Raw genomic sequence first — 18,992 nt, 5'->3', positions numbered from 1 at the left:
AAGTGATCAAAGTCAGCAACACCAATAAGGGAACCAACTAACTTAACGTGACACAATGGGAAGAACACACTTGGTCCCACACCTGTGGTTTTCCTCCCAAAAATGTTTAGCATGAATTTAATGATCAAACAATCAGATAAAATGACTGCTAACATTCTAGCAAACGACTGGCCTGAAGTCATCAAAAATGGAATGTCACAGGGACTTCCCTAGCGGTCCAGTGGCTAAGACTCCAAGCTCCCAATGTAGTGGGCCTGGGTTCGATCCCTGATCGAGGAACTAGATCCCACATGCCACAGTGAAGATCGAAGGTCCCACGTGCCACAACTAAGGCCTGGCACAGCCAAATGAATAAATATGCAAGGTCATAAAAGAAAAAAAGACCAACTATTTTAGATTAAAGGAGACTGAGAGACATGACATCAAATTGAGTCCTGGACTTAAATAACAGCTGATACAGGGGGACAATGGAGAAATTCAAACACAAACTGCGTATTGGAAAAAAAGAGCTGTTACATCTGTTATCTTCCTTGGATGTGATTATGGTTTTATAGAATGTCTTTGTTTTTAGTTGATACATGGTGAAATACTGATGTGAAATGTCATGTCTACAACTAACGCAAAGCTTCAGCACACACACACACAGACACACACACAGACAGAATGAGGTAAAGCAAATGTGGCCAAATGTTAACCACTGGTGCTTCCAGGTGGAGAGTATACGAATGCTCACTGTATTTTCCCCTCAACTCTTCTAGTCGTTTGAGACTGACTGTAATACCAATGTAGTCCTCTGAGTTTTTTTCCGCACTCAACATTTTGTCTCTAAGAATCACTCATGTTGATGCATGCACTGAGGTCTGTCAGTTCACTGCTGCTGCTGCTGCTGCTGCTAAGTCGCTTCAGTCGTGTCCGACTCTGTGCGAACCCAGAGACGGCAGCCCACTAGGCTCCCCCGTCCCTGGGATTCTCCAGGCAAGAACACTGCAGTGGGTTGCCATTTCCTTCTCCAATGCGTGAAAGTGAAAAGTGAAAGTGGAGTCGCTCAGTCGTGTCTGACCCTCAGCGACCCCATGGACTGCAGCCTACCAAGCTTCTCCGTCCATGGGATTTTCCAGGCAAGAGTACTGGAGTGGGGTGCCATTGTCAGTTCACTACTGCATTATATCTCATTGTGTGTTTATACTCTATAATTATCCATATTTCTTTCAAGGTACATTTTTGTTTTTGCTTTGGCTATGGTAAAACAGTGCTCCTAAACCACTCTTATCTCCTCAGATCCTCAGAAATGAGGTTAAGCATCTGTAAAGTTAGGAAATCCTTTCCTTGGGGACCAAGACTGACTACAAGGCCGTTTCCTGTTGAATTCCTACTTGACCAGGCTGCTCTGACTCAGGGCTGTTCTCTTTGTGGTCAAAAAGGTTCCTGACCCTGTGTCTGAGATTTCTGAGCAGTCTATTGCTTCCATCTTTCTTCTAAAAAACTTAACATTGCACCCCAAACTGAAATCAGTGCATATTTGCTTCTGGAACATTGCTCTCCGCTGGGGGTGGGGTGTTGCTCTTAAAATGTAAGCTTCAGGAAGGCAGGAGCCATGCCTGGTTTGTTCACCGTCAAATACTACACGTAGCACATTGTCAGTGCTCAGGAAAACAAAAACAAAACAGCCGAATGAATGAGGAACTGCTTGTCAGGGATCAGGCATGTACCTTCATTTAATTACTACCAGAGTCATTACAAATTATTTTGCAAGCTTGTTTTGTGGTCATGAGAAGTTTCCTTCTTAGATATATTTCCACATACTGGCATTGGTTCTATATTTGTTGTTTAGAACTACGTAAGTTGTCCACTGTGGTGCTATCTTGGTTTGATTAGCTATGCTTTTGCTATCGGACTTCTAGATGGTTTCCAATTTGTTTTGCTACTACAAATAGGCCTTCTATGAACATTTGCTTTCTCCTTTTTGAGGTTGATGACTTACGAATTCCCCAAGCGGAATTATGAGGTCAAAGGATGTGAAGTTTTACTTACCTAGTTTCTTACATCTTGTCTGAAAGACTGAATCCAGAAAAACTGAACTAACTTACATGCCCCAGTCATACAGACGGAGAAGGCGATGGCACCCCCCTCCAGTACTCTTGCCTGGAAAATCCCATGGGCAGAGGAGCCTGGTGGGCTGCAGTCCATGGGGTCACTGAAGAGTCGGACACGACTGAGCAACTTCACTTTCACTTTGATGCATTGGAGAAGGAAATGGCAACCCACTCCGGTGTTCTTGCCTGGAGCATCCCAGGGATGGCGGAGCCTGGTGGGCTGCTGTCCTTGGGGTTGCACAGAGTCAGACACGACTGAAGAGACTTGGCAGCAGCAGCAGCAGCAGCAGGCATACAGATGAGTTTCCTCACAGATCTGCCATGATTAGGTTTTCTGTTTTCACTAGCTTAATTATGTATTTTTGAAAGTTAATTTCTAGTGATCTTTGCACTTTCTACATGACAAACTTGCTGGCTGAATTTTCTCAGCTGCAATCAGCTAGAAATTGAAACTAAAATTTTAAAATATGATCCAGTTGTCCCATACTATTTACAAGTAGATTCCTTTTCGTATCAGGGTGTTGTTTCTGGCATGTCTCACATTAGTTCTTGTAACAGTCTAGGTCTATGTTTGAAATTCACTCCAGTCTACTGGACTCTTTTTCTGTTTAATTCAATGCCATGTTTCTCACGACTGTGACATCACCTAAAACTCTGGAAGGGCAACTCTCTTCATTGCCTTTATACTACTACAAACAAAATTCTCATCACAGGAATAAATTTACAACCATGGGAGTTGATGGACAGTATGATAACTTATGTGGAGATCATTTTCCAATATGTGTGTACTAAGTTGCTCAGTGTGTCCGACTCTTTGCAATCCCATGGACTGTAGCCCAGCCAGGCTCCTCTGTGCACGGAATTTTCCAGCCAAGCATACTGGAGGGGGTTGCCATTTCCTGCTCCAGGAGATCTTCTCCACCCAGGGATGGAAGCCACATCTCTGAGTCTCTTGTATTAGCAGGCGGATTATTTATCACTGCACCACCTGGGAAGCCCCACTTTGCAATACACACAAACATCAAATCATTATGTGTATACCTTAAATTTAATACAATGTTATATGTCAATTACACTCAATAAAACCTGTGAGGGGAGCTCTTTGGAACACCTGTCCGCTTTGTTTGATTCAATTAATATTTACTAAAGGATACCGTGTCCAAGGTTGGAGGCTGTGCCGAGTTGACAAAGCCTTGCCCCGGAGGTTCCAGTCGGTGAAGAGAGGGGAACGATCCACCTGGGGGGCGGCAGCGATGAATTGAGAAAGGAGGCGGAAGAAACGCTCCTTCTAGAAGGCTGAAGCTGCGGGTCAGAGCGGGGACTGGGAGCCACACCTGCGGAGACACGCCCTCCCGGCGGCGGCGAGAGAAGCAGAGGCTTCACAGGCAGGACTCAGGGCATCGGAACGCGACTTGCTCAAGGGTTTGAAGAGGAAGGCTAGAACCTGACCGTGGAAGGCCTCAAATTCTCAGTTCAGAAAGTTGAGACTGGCGATAAAAGCAGCCCTTTTGAATCATGAGTCTGGCAATGATGTGGACTCTGGACTGAGGCTGGAAGCCAGGAGGCGGAGACCCCGGATGCAAACCGCATCGCAGAGGCCAGAGCTAGAGAGAACTTCCCAAACAGTGCCCGTCAACAGGGAAGCAGCAAAAAACCCAAAAAAGACAGTACATCCTTCCAATGGGCTACTGAGCACCGTTAAGAATGACACCGCTCTGAAGCCTGTCATGGAAAGGCCACGAATATTACAAAATAAAATTTAAGGTACTGTACAGCATAAAACGTGGTCCTGTTTGTGTAAAAGGAGTATTTGTATGTGTGTATATGCATAAAAAAGGGAAGATCACCCCAACTACTGGCAGTGACTACTGTTAGGCTGCGGGTCAAGGGAAGTGAGGACCTCAAATCGTTAAAACCTTACCCCTGTATGGCTATTTTCCACACAGCATGTATTATAAAACAGGCTCTCAGCAGCACGTATGCTACAAGGTGAGGCCAGCAGGGGCACGGGATTTAGTAATTAGGAAGCCTAATTACTAGAACCCCTGGGAGGCAGCTTCTTAGGAGGAAGGCTAGATGAGGTGGGATGACCGTTGGCTGAAAGGGCAGAGTCCCAGGAACTTGGCTCCAAGGGAAGTTTAGCTGAAGAAGCTTCATTATAAAGAGAAGCAGCAGGAGGGGGAGTAAATTGAGGGGCGTAAGGGGTAAAGACAACTGAGGATGGGTATTTTTTTTTCTGTAGGATTTAAATTTACTTTCAGAAAAAGTATGGTTACTTTTAGGCACTTAACGGTAGTTAGCAAAGTGTCACCAAGCAATAATGGATAATCAAAGACCTACTTTGATTAAAAAAGTGGCTGCAGTTATTTAGAACTTTGTTGAGGATTGTTTTTTCATCTTTTCTCCCCCCATAATAAAAAATAGCACTAATTTAATATTATTTGCTAAGACGTGACTGTCCAGCATTGTTCCATGTATTTCATACATCCGTTATGTCATTTCTTACGACACCCCTATGAGGGACTATTATTTTTACAGATGAAGAAACGGGAGCATCTGCCCGAGTTCACACAGCTGTGCTGATTTACACCTAAGAGGAAGCCGGGGCGGGGCGCTCCCAGCCACCCTCCTCCTGCCTCAGTCTACCCTGGGGTGAGCTGTGTCTGCCCCCCATTCCACACACTTTCTGAGGATGTCGGGAGAGGCTGGGCAACGGGCTTCCTGTTTTACCCTGTAGGAGCTCCAAGCCCACTACAGCAGCTTCTGTGTCCTTCTAGAGATGAACCCCCCAAAAAAGGCCACCCCTCCATTCTGGCGTTTATCCCTGTGTTCGCCCTCTGTGAGCTTGTCTCCTTAGCCCAGGCGAGCCCAAGAGGCAGTGACCAGGACCCCTCGGGGTCCTTCTGAGAATCCTGAGGAGGATTGCCCTTCCTTGGAGGAAGGGCAGTGGTAGTCAGGCCAGAAGACGGGGAGGGCATGCCAGGCAGAGGGAAGGGTGTGTGCAAAGGCCTGAAGATGGCAGGGGGAATGCGTGGGGGGCTGAGAAGAAGCTGAGGGTTCCTAGCCACCATCCAGCAACACAACCAGGGCTTTTTTAGGGTGGGGAACTCAAGTTGGGGGAGGGCAGAGCTGAGGAGAGGTAGAGAGCATGGGCCCAGCCAGGCAGGATGGGAGGGGTATACATGGTCAAGGGGCTCAGAAGAGGGGACAGAGGATCTAAAGAGGGGGAAGGGCAGGAAGGCACCTAACTAACCACTGGAGTTCCACGTGGGGCTGCGGGTGGGGGCCCGGCCTAGCCTGTCCTCCAAGGAGCTGGAGCTGGCTGATACCACTGCGCAGCCTTCATCCCGCCTGTTGACAACACAGCTCCTGCTGAGAAGTAACTGGGATCTGCAGGGCCCAGGGTGAGGTCCAAGAGCTGCGTCACCGCTCGATGGCCCACCCCACCCAGATTTATAGGATCCAGTTATGGGAAAGTAGCTGTCCCCCCCATCTCATAATGGACTAAACAGGAAGGATACTTCCTGTTGGCAATGCTAAGGCCCTCCAAGCCCAGGGACCCCCACTGGGGGTGCAGGGGAGGTGGGCTCACAAGAACAGGCGGAGGTCATTCCCGCTTGCAGCACCGCCCAGGCTCAGTAAACATCCTCTGGCAGACTGGCTGAATGAACATGAACCCCTGACCTTGGGGTAGTGGGGCTCTTGCTCCACTGGATCCCTTCAGTCCCTCGGCAGCAGGCACCTCAGACCCCTGCGGACACCGAGAGGGGCTCGGACCTGAGTCTGGGGTCCCCAGGACGCGGGGAGAGACCAGCGCCCGGACAGCTGGGGGGTAACAGAGGATGCCCACCACCCCTTCCTGGGACTCTCCTCTGGAGGACATGTGGAGAGGACGTTCCAGAGGACTTGGAGCTCTGGCGGGGGGTACCCTCTACCATAGAATTTTCCAGCCTTTCCTAACATACCTATTTCACAGTGTTAATCTTAACAGATTCTCAGCAAGGTCTGGTAGTGAAGTGCTCAGGCTGAGCAGCCACACCTGGGTTCGAATCTCTTTCACCACGTTCCATCGGCGTGGAGGTAGGGTCTTGTGCAAACAACCTAACATCTTTCAGCTGTTGACAGCCAACGTGTGAGAGGTTATGAGACTTGGAGGAACCCTTGCCCGAACAGCATGCGTGCAGCACCGCGCCCAACACTTGGAGAATGGTAGCCACAGTGATACCACTTCACCCTGCTGATGGGCACAATGGGGCTCCTATTCAATGCTGAAATTAGTGGTGAATCCAAGTGAATGCCCTTCTGAGAACTTCATGTGGCTTCTGAAATCCTCTCATCGGCCCAAATCAACCACACCCTGCAGGCCTCAGAAAGCTGAGATTTCTCTCCTGTGTGCAGTGGGGACCAAGACCCTGGCCGCCGCCTCCTCCTCTGCCTACGCCTTTGCCTTGTTCACGTCACCCCAGGGGAGGGCCGGATCTCAGCACTAACCACAGCTCAGCTGGGCACTGTCTCAGCCCTGGCAGCTCACAGAAGGTGAGTGGTCAGGGGAGCAAGAAAGTCAAGGAAGACTGACTTTTGTAGGTGGATGGGTGGCTGTGGGCAGTAAGAAGGCTCTGAACTCCATGACTCACCAGGACCTGGGCCGGAAGAGCAGGCGACCTGTCTGGCGGACTCCGGCAGTAGCAGCAAGTACCTGATGCCTTTCCAAAGGAATGCCTCCCTCCCTGTCCTTTAGACAGCAGAGTCTGTCCCCATAGAAAGATTTCCCAAGGTCTCCTCGCTCCTCCACCTGGATACCTGATCCCCGGGGCTCCCAGCAGCCCTCTTTCTAATCCGCACCTCATTCCTCTGCTCAGAAACTCCCAGGGGTTCTCCAGGGCTCCCCACCGCCAGCCAGCAAGTCGCTTCCCCACTCTGGCCTCTTGGAAACCTGGCCAGTTTCCTCTTCAGTCGAGCTTCTCCCCCACCCTACTCAGGATCTCTCCACCCCAGCCCGGCCAGCTTCCACAGCCGCTCTAGCCCAGCCCAGCCTGCATTCCCAGTCTCCCTGCTCTGCTCTCCTCCCTGCCTCCCTCCTGGGGGCCTTGGTGACCACTTGCCTCACAGTTTCTTCTGCCACCAACAAAATTTTCTTTCTCTGAGGATGCAACTTAAACTCCTCTGTACCTTCCTTCCTCCCCAAGTATTTGGCTCAGCACTGAGCAGTAAAGGCGACAAAAATGCATCAGTACTGCAATTAACAGAGAGTCTTCCAGCCACAAGCTGTGTGGGTACTCCTCTGGGTACTCCACAGGGAATGGTGGAGAAAAGATGGATTCTACCATCCCACACCAAGGGGCTCTGTGGTGTCCCATCCTTTCCCCTCCTGGTGGTCAGGAAGCACTCGGCCCCCAGGATAAGTTTCACCCAGCAGCGCTGGCCTGCCAAACCAAATCCTATCTCCCACAAGCATTTCCTGGGGCTATTTGGATCCCAGTGCTGGTAAATTCTTCCCAGGGACCACCTAATTCGTCAGGTAGAGGGGGATGGAGAAAGAATTTGGCGCAAGAGGAGTATTCTGGGCAGAGGGAACACAGCAGGGAAGGCCCTGCAACGTCTTGCTCAACTGCTGTTCTGGGGACCAGGCCATCCCCACCCCATGTCCTCTCCATCCACCCCTGCTCACACCTAAGTTTCTTCGAGAGTGAGCAATGCAGTGCCACTGGGGACAGGCCCCTCCAAGGCTACGGGGGCTTCAAACCCACGGACACAGCCCGAGGAAGGGCAAAGGGGGGCCAGGAGGAGACCCAGAGGCAGAGGGCCACTCCAGGCGGTTCCCCTGACCCAGCCTCTCCCCAGGCATTTCCAGCTCACTCTGTCAAAGGCGCCACAGGGGAAAAGGCTGAGTCAGCACTCTGGCCACAACCCTCCCAGGGCCTGCCTGGCTTTACAATGGGCTCTGGGGCTCTGGGAATGGCTCCTCCACCCCTCCCACCTGGCCTGCCTTCACAGGGGGCGAAACTGCAGGCAGGAGAGCAGTAAGGCAAGGCAGGGGGCAGCCTGGGTGCCTTGACCTGCAGTGGGTGGGGAGTTACTGCCTGGATTCTGTTTGTCTGATATTCAGTTCCAGGTGGGTCTGGAATTCAGCAGGCGGGGTCTGCTCAGCATGAATATGCGTCATCCAGGCCCCCACCCCACGCAGTGGCTGGGCACAATCTGGGCAGATACGTGTCTCGGTCCCCTAAGGGTGGGCAGGCAAACTCAGCAAGCACTGGCCGTGGTTAGAGGTCCCGGATCCTCCAGGGGGCTGTCTGGGCTGTGCACAAAACTACACACGCAGCACTGATTGTCCCCTTTCACTGAGCCTCATCCCTAAATTAAACATAAAACAAGACCAAGCCTTTTCCATAGGCCCAGCACCTGGGTTGTAACAACCACACTCCCGGGGGGTTCCAGCTCTGACTCCTGCATACCACCGTCCCCCACTCACCCTCCACAAGCAGATCTTCTCCTTTCCCCCTGGGATTACCGCTCAGGGGGTCTGTCTGTCCCCACACTTCACTGTCACCCTTTGAAAGAGCAGCAGGAAGACACAGCTCTGGGTTTTTGTTTTCTGCTGGTCGGGTTTGTGCATCGTTAGCAGCTCTTTGGCCATCCAAGATCTGTCCACTCTGGAGGGGTGCCAGTTGGGTCAGAGCCGCCCACACAACACACTCTTCACTACACACACACAAACACACACACCCTTGCCGAAGCCTGCTACGTCCTTCTGATGACACAAAACTGCCCCACAGAGCTCCGTTCAACTGATGCGGATGCCGCCTGCCACGGGCTGTCCTTTGAAGACCAAGTGTGGAAAAGAAAATACCAACACCCCCGAGGTGCCAGGAAGGGCAACCAAGCCCTCACGAATAATTCAAAAACAACAATAACGCTTTGGTCCCGAAGCAAAGCAAGGAGCCCGGCCTGGAGTCTCCGCTGGTTTCCCCGGACGCGCCCTGCAGGTCCCCGGGCCCAGCGCAGGGCAGGCACCGGGTGGTCCTAGAGGGCGGGTGCAGGGGTCCTCCCGGGGCCCGCCCTCTTCCTCCGAGGCGGCTCGAGACCCCCGGGCTCCCCTCCCCCGCCGCCCGCCACATCTGGTTCCACTCAGATCCTCCCCCACCTCCAGGCGCGCTCCTCCTCCCTCACCCCTGTCCTCCCCCCCACCCCTCGCCCCGCTTTCAGAAAAGCGGAGACGATTTTTTAAAACCCAGTCACACACATATACACACACACACACGCACACACGTCCTGCAAAGGCGGGGGAAAAAAAGGAGGGAAAAGTGGAGCGAGGCCCGCTCCCCGGCGCTCCCCCCGCCCGGCCCTCGAAGTTGACCAAGTTGGAAGCGCCTTACCCGGGAGGGCGGCGGCGGCGGGGCGGCCGAGGTGCAGACCCCCGAAGAGCAAGGCGCAGCGCAGCAGGTGATGAGGCCAGGGCGCGAGGGTCGGCCGGCCGGGCCCCATGCCCGCGGCGTGGCGCTCGGGGGATGCGGGGACCGAGGGAGCGCGGGCGCGGCGCGCGATGGCTGCAGGGGTGCTGGGCTGTGGTGACCGCCCGCGAGGGGCTCGCGTCTTCCTCCGGGTCGGGACGAAGTGATGCCTCCCGGGGAGAGGAGGGGAGGAGGAGGAGGGAAGGAGGCAGGCCGGGCGGAGGGAGGGCGGAGGGAGGAGCGCAGACCCGGGGAGGAGGGTTGGAGGGGCAGCGGGGAAGGGAAGCGGGCAGCGTGGGAGGGGAAGGGGAGGAAGAGCGGGCGGGCGCGGGGCCCGGGAGGGAGAAGGGGAAGCGGGAGAGGAGGATCCGTGGGGTCGAAGAGGACCCCGGCGTGCACTCTTTTTCTCTCGCTCTCCGCTTCCCTCTCTCCCCGCCTCGCCTTCCCTCGCTTCTCGGTCCGGGCTTGGAGCCCCAGACGCTGCGTCACAACTCCCCGGCTGGCTGTGCAAAACTTTCCGCAAACTTCACCGCGTGGCGGGGCGGGGGCGCGCGGCTGACCCAGCCGGCCAGACCCGGGCCGCTGGCGCCCCCTGCGTCCCGCCTCTTTCTGCCAGCGTCTCCAGCCGCCGCTACCTCCACGCGGAGCAGGACCCCTCCCCCGGCCGGGTGGGGAAGGGGCGGAGCCCAGGGCTCAGCCACCCGGGCAAAGATGGGGGAGGGGGAGGCAGGGCCCCCGTGCCTGGTGCGGAGCGCCAACGTTTGCAAGTCTTGTTTTAGCATTTGCGTGAACCCCGTGTCAGCGTCCCTGTCGCAGAGGGGTGTCGTGATTTTGCTAGATGGGGGCTGTATCCAGAAAGCCAGGGAAAATCTGTCCCTGGACGTCCCAGAAGACAGCATCACTCTCACCAGCAACCGGACTGCTGGCGGATCTCAGAGGATCAAATGGAAATTTCGGAAGACAAGCCACAGTTATTCCGTATTATGCAACAGGTCACCACAGCGCAGAGCACTGGACTGAGAGGATGTCAGAGAGTCCAGGACCACGTCATCTCTCCTTTCCCGAGCGACCTTAGAAAAGTTACTTGGGACGTCTGGGCTCAAAGCTGGACGGAGACATTTAGACCCTAATGCAAAGAAGATTCACGTTCTGCCACCACGAGTAATCAAATAAAAACACTATGAAACGGTAATATAAATTTTATTGTTTCCTGTGCTGTCCACCTCAGTGCTGTTTTTGGAAATAACAAATTCAATGTTGTTTTCTCCTTTTTCACTACCCTTGCCTTGGGTAAATCTTTCCCCATCTCTGCAAGGAGGGTATGGGGCCAGAGGTGCTCACTTGGTGCTTTCCATCTCTGCTGGGCTGAGATTCTTACCAAGTATCAATCCAGAGGCTGCAGGATGCCAAAGTGAGCCCCCATAAAATACCCTAGAGTCCCCTAGAAGGAGTCCCACTATCCACCCTTTGGCCCTAAAAAATGGTTAGCAGTCAGGCCAGCAAAGTCCCTGGCACCCCACAGCTAGCTGCTTGACAGAGCTAAGTCCCTGCTGGTGACTTCCTTCACTGGGATCCCAGAGTTCTGACCACACTGAGCTGCCTCAGAAATCATTCGCTTGGCCTCCCCTTTCTCACATCATTTTCAAGGAGGTTCAGAATCCGCCACTTTGGCTAAGCTGCCCTCTCTCTGTTCCTGTCTGAGCAGCCAAAACACAGACGTCTATCTGCTTGCCTATCCCTAGATGTGTCAGCCACAGTTCTCACCAGGGGGCCCCCTGGCCTCTGGAAGGGAACTCAGGTAGGGCTCCCAAGGCGCCCTCCAGGTTCTGAAACAGGGTTGGATATCCCTTCCCCACCAGCCCAAGTGGTTTGGGCATTCCTCCCATCAGCAGGGCAGAAACTGACAGGCTGACAGTGAGTCATGTGAGTCCGGAAAGTCCACCACTGGCAAGCACAGTGCCCTGAGCACCCAGTCCACAGGAGATGCTCTCATTTCTTCGTTCAGGCTTTCAAAAGCCCTGGTGGCTAGCGCTGGGGGAACAAAGAGGAGCAGAGTCACGATCCTAGAGGAGGTTTTATTCAGTGGGGAAGATGACACAATTTTTGCCACATTCCAGGCAGAGAAGCTGCCACGAAAGGGCTAAGGAGCACGGAAGTGCGCTCCGCTAGCAGGGACAGCTGTTTGCTTCAGTGTCTAAAGCCCTAGTCTCTGCCAAGGGTGAGGCCTCCCGCTCTATCCAGTGGGCCGGGGGTTACGCATTGTATTCTGCGGAATGTCCAGGTCACATCCGCGGCCACCATCTGTCTTAGATCTTGAGCTCGCAGGGCAGGGAGCCGGTGACATCTGGGCGATTCTCCCTGTGGAGAGTCCAACTCAGTCTCCCTGCTTAAAGACCATGTGCAGGGTCAGTTGTCAGCAGAAGGTGATCCCAGTCTGCAGGCGTGCTGGGTGTTGTGAGGAGGTTGGGGCTTTCCTGGGGAGCCCCTCATCAGAACTTCATCTGCTTCCAAAGAAGGGTCTGTGTTCTTTGAGCCTGTTGCCTCCTCCGTTCCTGTTAAAGCTCAAACAGCCATTTATTGAGGGCCTACTATGTGTCAGACACCAGGCTAGGTGCTAGACTCTTAGCCAGTCCAGGGGATTTTTGCAAGATATTCACTGTAATGGAGTCTATACTGAGAAGTGACTCTCCTTCTGACATTGTGAGCCAGCAAAGGTGCTGTGGGTCTCCTGATTTCATCAGAACCAGTTTAGAAGATGTGCAGACTCCAGAGAGACCCGAGTTAGAATCTCAGCTTCCCACTCACCTGTTTGTGACATGCAGTGAGTTACTGAAGCTCTCGCTGAGGTTACAATTCCTATTTTTAAACAGGGCAACAATTCCTATCTTGTCTCGAGAATGAAATATTTTACACAAAGGGAGGCACGGCCCCTGGATAAAGATGTTCAGGGAACGCAAGTTCCCTCCCTGCTTCCCATCATCCTTTGTCGTGTGGTCATCAGGTGTCTCCCATACTTCCTACCCTGCCCTCTGCCGGCCTCTCCACCCCACTCTACCGACCATAAGATCTGCACAGGTCAGTTTCATGAGGGCTGCAAAACTGGGTGTTTTCCTTTGCCTGAGCGAACAGTACAACTTCCCCTCCTGCTCTCAACATCTCCATGTTTAACCGTACACAAAAATGGTGTTCTAAAGTATAAAGTAAGCCAGGTAGAAGCAGCTCTCTGCTTACTTTTGCTGGCTAATGAACTCATGTCCATAAGTAGTGGAAGATGGGACAGGGGACAGAGTTGAACTGGAATTCCAACTCAGCCATCCACTACCCATGTGCCCTCCAGCAGGTCACTTCCCTTCTGAGTCTCGGGGGCCCCTTGATGTACAAGTTTTCGTATCATTACTCACTGTGCTTAGGGCTCCTCTCGCATCGGTCTCCTCCTCCCTGGCTCTGGAGCTCAGTAGCCTTTCCAGCCAGAGGGTGCCCAGGGGAGCAGAGCCCGTGGACACTCTGGCAGCCGGGCCTACAAGAGAGCTTAAGGAAGAGGAGCACAAGGCAGGGAGAGTGCAGCTGGAGGCCAGGTAGGACAGGAGAACGTTAAGTAAGGGAAGACGAGGTCAGTCCTCACCTGTGGCAACTAGACAAGAGGGCACGAATCCCAAGGGGCGCCCGTATGCTTCTTAGCCAGGGGAAAAATCTGGCCAAGCATGGGCTGGTCTGGGTGGATCCCATCCCCTCTGCCCTCTCTCTGGACTCCTGCCCTTGACTCTCTACTCATCCAGTCTGCCCTTGCAGTCCCCTACTTGTCTGCAGCACTGAAGACCTGAGATGGAAAGAAGAGGCAGGCTTGGGGTTCAGATGGACCCAAGTGTCAAGGGTTGGCTCCACCTTTTCCAGGTTGTGTGATCTGGCAACAGTTAGCCTGAGATAACTATTTTTCCCACGTCCACATTACTGGGGAATTTGATGGCTGGCTGTCTTCTCCTGACTGGTCTATCCATCAGGGCCAAAAATATAAGCAAAAACAAGTCTGCCCACCTTCCCCAGGTTCTCTCCCTTACTCTCTTCTGGTTAGAGGACACCCAGCAGGGCTCCCCACTCCCAGAAGGACCGCTGGGTTTGTAACCACTCACTTTCAGCCCGCGGAGGGGATAAGAAGACTTCCTTTGAAGGGAAGCTTTGTCGTCCCCAGGGAACAGGAGATAGTCACTTCAGGAATCTTCCTATCAGGAAGCAGGAAGGGCAGACCTTCTCCCTGTGTGTCCAGCATGCGTCCAGAGTTTGGATACGGCCTCCCAGTTGGAGGAGTCACCAGAGCGATGCCCACAGCTATCAGCAGGGCCCCAGAGCAAGTTCAGAGTAGGGGGATCTTCACTGGTTCCTATTTCTGCTTGGGCTTTAGCAGGTCAGAAATAAGCTGGCCAATGGCGGTTGAGAGGGGGGCAGAGGCTGACCCGAGGCAAAGAGGGCAACAGAGCTGAGGGGCAGAACCAGCTGCAATTGGGTGGGATGCAGTTCCCAGAACCTTCCTTATGCCACCCCACCCAGCTGGGGCCAGGGCAGACAGGGAGTGATGTCGCCTCACTGTCTGCTCTACAGGGTCCTCTTAGCCTGTCCTTGCACGGAGGGCTGGGCAAGCCAGGAGTCAAGGCCTGCTCTGGTCCACAGCTCTGGCTGGGCTGGCAGCTTCTGCATCTCTCTGTTCAAGAAGTCACTTGAAATTTCAAGAGGGAGGTCCCGACTCCCAATTCCTAACTCACGAAGGACAGGCAGCATTAGGTTTTCTCTAGTCTCAGAACTTGACCCTCTGAGTGCAAGGCTCTGCCCACAGTTGTGTGTGACCCTCAAGGACCCTGGCCGGAGACAGAGCCTCCCCTGGTGGAATCGAGCCCCGGATGCAGGCAGCTGCATGCAGCTGGCTCACTGTCTGCATTCCAGCTTCAAGAGGCTCACCAGACCTTCCCTCGTCCAGCAAGAAGTGGACGGGGGCACCAGTGGCCGATGACCAACACTTTTTTTTTTAACTGTACCATGGGGGCATATGGGATTTTAGTTCCCCAGCTAGGGATTGAACCCATGCCCCTGGCATTGGAAGCATGGAGTCTTAACCACTGGACCAGCAGGGAAGTCCCAGTGACCAACATTTTTAAGATGAAGTAAAAGAGTAAATAATCAGTGCACTGCACATGAGCTAAAAATTCTAGTCTCTGAAATGTGCATTGGGTTGAGATGCTGCCATGAAAAAAAATTGGAAAACACTGCTGTTAAAGACCTGGAACCAGCTACACAGGCTCCCTGGCTATCCCTGCCCAGTACTGCTCACTCCCGGACAAAAGACCCGCATCTGACACACGCACGCATACACACACACGTGCGCAAGCAAACAAGGAAGGGAGAGGTGGAGTGTGACAGGATTTCTCACTCCTTCATCTATAAAGCAAGATGACACGAGGAGAGGGCTTGGGAACTTGAGGCAGGAATCTTCTATGAAACTATGGCCCCATCTTCCCACCTAACTTCAGTTCTAGCTCAGGATGGCAGAGGGCAGGGCTGCTGCCCAGGCCAGCTGAGTCTCCGTTCTAAGGGCCGGCCCTGAGGGAGCAGGAGGACCCAGTAAAGGAGGCAGCGGGCGGGGTGGAGGAAGCCCAAAATTAGAGCAACATATGCCTCTGGCTGGGAGCCCAGGTGCAGCCTTCACCTCTGGTGCACTCTGCCCAAGGATGGCACTCAGAGAAACCACCTCTTAAAATTTTCAAGCCGGCAGTCCCTCCCCTTCAGTCCTCTACCTACTGCTCAGCACTCAATTGTGCCCAACTCTTTGCGACACCATGGACTCTAGCTCGCCAGGCATGCCTTCCTCTAGGGGATCTTCCTGACTCAGGGATCAAACCCGTGTCTCCTGCATCTCCAACACCGGCAGGCGGGTTCTTCACCACTGAGCTACCTGGGAAGCCCCCTCTACTTCCTATCAGTCACCAAATCTATCTGGGCTTTGGTTTCCTCATACATAGAATTAGTGAGATGCTTCTACCTTGCCCACCCTAGGCTGGGAAGCCACACAGCTGAGGAACTTCTCTGCCAAGTAAAAGCAAGAGAGCCCCTTCCCTCTGTGAATCTTGCCCTGGGCACCCCCACCCCAAGCTGCCTTCAGAGTGGAAAGGCTGGGACAGCACCAGGTGTCACTGCAGTTGCAGGCAGAGCCTGGAGGCCAAGGAGGCTGAGGTTCCCACAGTTCTCTGCCGGGCACTTCCCACCACACCCAGCAGGCCTGCCTGGTGGCCAGGGATGGGTGGGGCTGAGTCAGCCAGCCTGTAGCTCTCTGACCCCTTCACACCATGGGGTCTCCTGCCCAACACCAGACATACCCCCTCTGCTGACTCCAGCCTATCTCTGGCTCTGCGAGCTTCCCCAACACAATAGGTCTCTTTATTCCGTGCCCCCACCATATCCCAGACCTGCTCCCAGGCCTGCCTGTTTTGCCAGCCTCTGGCAGGTTCCCTCAAACCACCCACAGAGCCCCCCTCCTCTCCCCACGACATCTCTGCAGCTCGCTCCTCCTCAAGCCCCTTCCAAGGAACTGTAGCTCAGCCCTACTCGCCTTGGCTCAGATGCCGACTGCCAGGCTAGAGTCAGAAGCAGACGCAGATCTCAATCATCCAGCAGTCCTGGAACCTCATGTAAAGAGAAAAATGTGATAAACTAATTCACAAGAAGGATAAGTTTACACACACACACACACACACCTGGAACCTCATGTAAAGAGAAAAATGTGATAAACTAATTCACAAGAAGGATAAGTTTACACACACACATACACACACACTTTTTTTTTTTTTATAGAGAAGGCCAAAGGTAAGAAGCTTTGCCAGAAGGAATGAATGACTCTTGAGAATAGTGTTAGGTAGCAAGGCACCTGTAAAAGGCTATAGAAGTATGATTAGCAGTATGATGTTTGGTCCTGGGACAGCCTGGAGCTTAAAGCAGATTTTTATCCCCAACACAAAAAAGTAAAGCAAAGCCATCTCTGTCTTTCAGCTGGGTGAGTTTAGACAAGCCGTGGGAGCCACCCTCCAACTGCCCCCTGGCTTGGGTGGATGAGGAGGTCAGCAGGGATTGTGACCTTCAGTGCTCATGCCATCTGGGAGACAGATAAGGGGAGAGGGTGGCTGAGAAGGTACATTCCCAACAGGTTCCCAGGTGATACTACTGTTGCTGGCCTAGGGGCCACACTGGCTTGTAAGATGCCTCCTCCCAGAGCAGTCTTGAATGCAGGGTAAGAGAAGACTGCTGACCTTGCAGGACAGAGGTTGACAGTGAATCTCAAGATTGAGAGGAAGGTTCCCCAAGGTCTGCATCCTAACCCCAGGCAAAAACCTGACAACCTGGAGTAGAGAGGCTCTGAGCCTCAACCAGCAGTCCTGGTTTCACTAAACCGTGTGATCTTCTTAAAGTCACACTTCTTGATTCCCTCCTTGTGTGCCAGGTACTTTAAATACCTCACTTCTACTCCTTACTCTAACCATGCAAGGAGAAATTCTTGAAGCCAGTGGAGGCGGGGCTTGAAACAGACCTAATTCTAAAACCCAGGCTCTTAATCTCTCCAGGTGAGGCTCTTAACTTCTGCTTTCAGAAACTAAACCAGAATAGCTAGTCTGTGCATCCTGTCTCTTCCCCACTTACCCCAGGTGGACTTTAATTACAGGCGAAGAAGGGCTTGAGTGACAGGAATGATGCGTGTTAGAGAGAAGGAAAGATTCTCAGAAAGCAAAAGACTGCCAAAGGTGAGTCAAATTAGTTGTAGACTTCGCCTTCCTAGGGGCAAGGAGCTAGGCCAAAGCTTGCTTCTAGCTCTAGGATTCTAGGAGATAACTATGTTTAAAGGGAGTTATTTTCTAAATTAAGAAACTCAAGAGCTCCTTGACTGCTAGTCTTCGCAGCTGGAGGAAAACCTGTCCTTCCTGGACTAGAAGGCAAGCAAAAAACAAGCCCTCTAAAACAGACAGCAGACCTGTCCAGGCCAGCCACACAAGTGGGGATCGCATGTTTCTGACTGGCGAGACTCCATTTAAAGCTGCCTGTGCCGCAATGGGAGATGGAGAACCCAGTTCCTTCTCTCTGACCTCTGCATTTCATGTCTTCCTGAGCCCAGTGCCTCCAGCCCTGAATTATGAGTTCACGGTCAGGGCCAGGCCTTCCCTGTTCTGTGCACTGTGGGTATTCCCACCCACAACTCTAGCTGTTGGCACATCAGGCTGACAGATGTCACATGAACCCACACGTTCCCATCACGACTGTGACATCCACTGGGACTCTGCCAGCTGCAAGGAGTCCTTGAGCTACACCCTAGGTGGTGAGGGCCCTGATTGAAGCTGGAGAACTAGAGTAAAATCAAGAGGCTAGGAAAGTCACTTCTTAAAACTTATTTTAATATCCTCCCCACCCCCCAAATTGGGAAAGGCCAAAACAGTCTGGCTGGGTTTAATTACAAATTAATACACATTTTTTTTTTTTTTTTTTTTGGTCATTGTTTAAAGGAAATCAACATTGTGGCAATAAGGAGGGATTATCCTTGGAAAAAGTGAAACCCATATTAACAAAATATGTCATGGAAGAACTCCACTTAGTGATTTCACTGGCTACTTACAAGTCTAGAAAAGGTCACCATTCTGCCTGTTCCTTGGGGCTTATCCATGCATTGGAAAGAGGCCGTGCCCAGACTCAACCAAGGCCAGGCAGTTCCAGCCAAGCCCTAGGCCCAATAAGAGCACGAAGAGAAGGCACCCCTTCTTGAGGATGAGGGCAGAAAAGACGGATCACCAAATACAGTCCTATACCTTGGCTCATAAGAACCTGGGGGAAAGGAGGCAGGAAACGAGAGGGAAGGCTTAAAGATGTGGCATCCCTTCAACATGAAGAAAGTCAGAAATTAAACAAAACACCGCTCTTCAAGATCACTGAGTGAGGGAGAAGAAAAGAGGAACAGAACTTATTGTCTTGAGTAAGTTTAAACATGGTCTCAACTAAATCCATCTCTTCAACCCATGTAGACACCATCCTTACAGTGTTGTGCTCAACCTTTGAGAGCCCATGGGTACTCTGCTTAGCAGCTTGACAGTAATGGTTAAAGAAGAAAAAGACACTATACGCACATGTGTGTAAATATATATGCTGGAGTAAGATTACTTTGGAAAGCTGGGGGGCAACAAGCACTCAGGAGCTGACTTCCTTCCCTTCAGAGTTCCACGGGACAACACCTGCCCACGAACCTCTCTCTAATCTGGAACACTCCATCCTCCCTTAAGATAGCCTGACACTGGGGAAAGGGGCAGGTCCATAAAGGTCCTGGAGAATGTGTCACTACTGGCATTCTTCACAAGTAAAAGAAATACTAGTTGTGAGTCATTTGAGTGCTCTCTACCCTTCCTGACGGCCGCCCCCCGCCACCCCCCAGCCT

The 18,992-nt window shown here is 52.6% G+C and overlaps 1 protein-coding gene and 1 long non-coding RNA gene across 2 annotated transcripts in view; one reads left to right on the top strand and one right to left on the bottom strand.

Annotated features, from left to right (window-relative positions):
• The window catches only part of MRC2 (mannose receptor C type 2), a 63,539-nt gene extending 53,384 nt beyond the window's left edge, over positions 1–10,155 (bottom strand). The window contains exon 1 of the mRNA XM_027974359.3: positions 9,470–10,155. Coding sequence (XP_027830160.1) covers positions 9,470–9,578 — 109 coding nt within the window. The 5' untranslated portion in view covers positions 9,579–10,155. The remainder of the gene's footprint in view (positions 1–9,469) is intronic.
• On the top strand, positions 6,228–18,501 carry LOC132657431 (uncharacterized). Its single transcript, XR_009595610.1, has 3 exons — positions 6,228–6,629; positions 8,870–9,536; positions 10,537–18,501. It is a non-coding gene; the product is annotated as an uncharacterized LOC132657431 (long non-coding RNA).
• Positions 18,502–18,992: the final 491 nt, after the last annotated feature.

The sequence above is a fragment of the Ovis aries genome, chromosome 11, assembly GCF_016772045.2.
Source record: "Ovis aries strain OAR_USU_Benz2616 breed Rambouillet chromosome 11, ARS-UI_Ramb_v3.0, whole genome shotgun sequence".
NCBI lineage: Eukaryota > Metazoa > Chordata > Mammalia > Artiodactyla > Bovidae > Ovis > Ovis aries.
The sequence above is the reverse complement of the archived record's forward strand: the minus strand, read 5'-3'. Positions and strand labels throughout refer to the sequence as shown.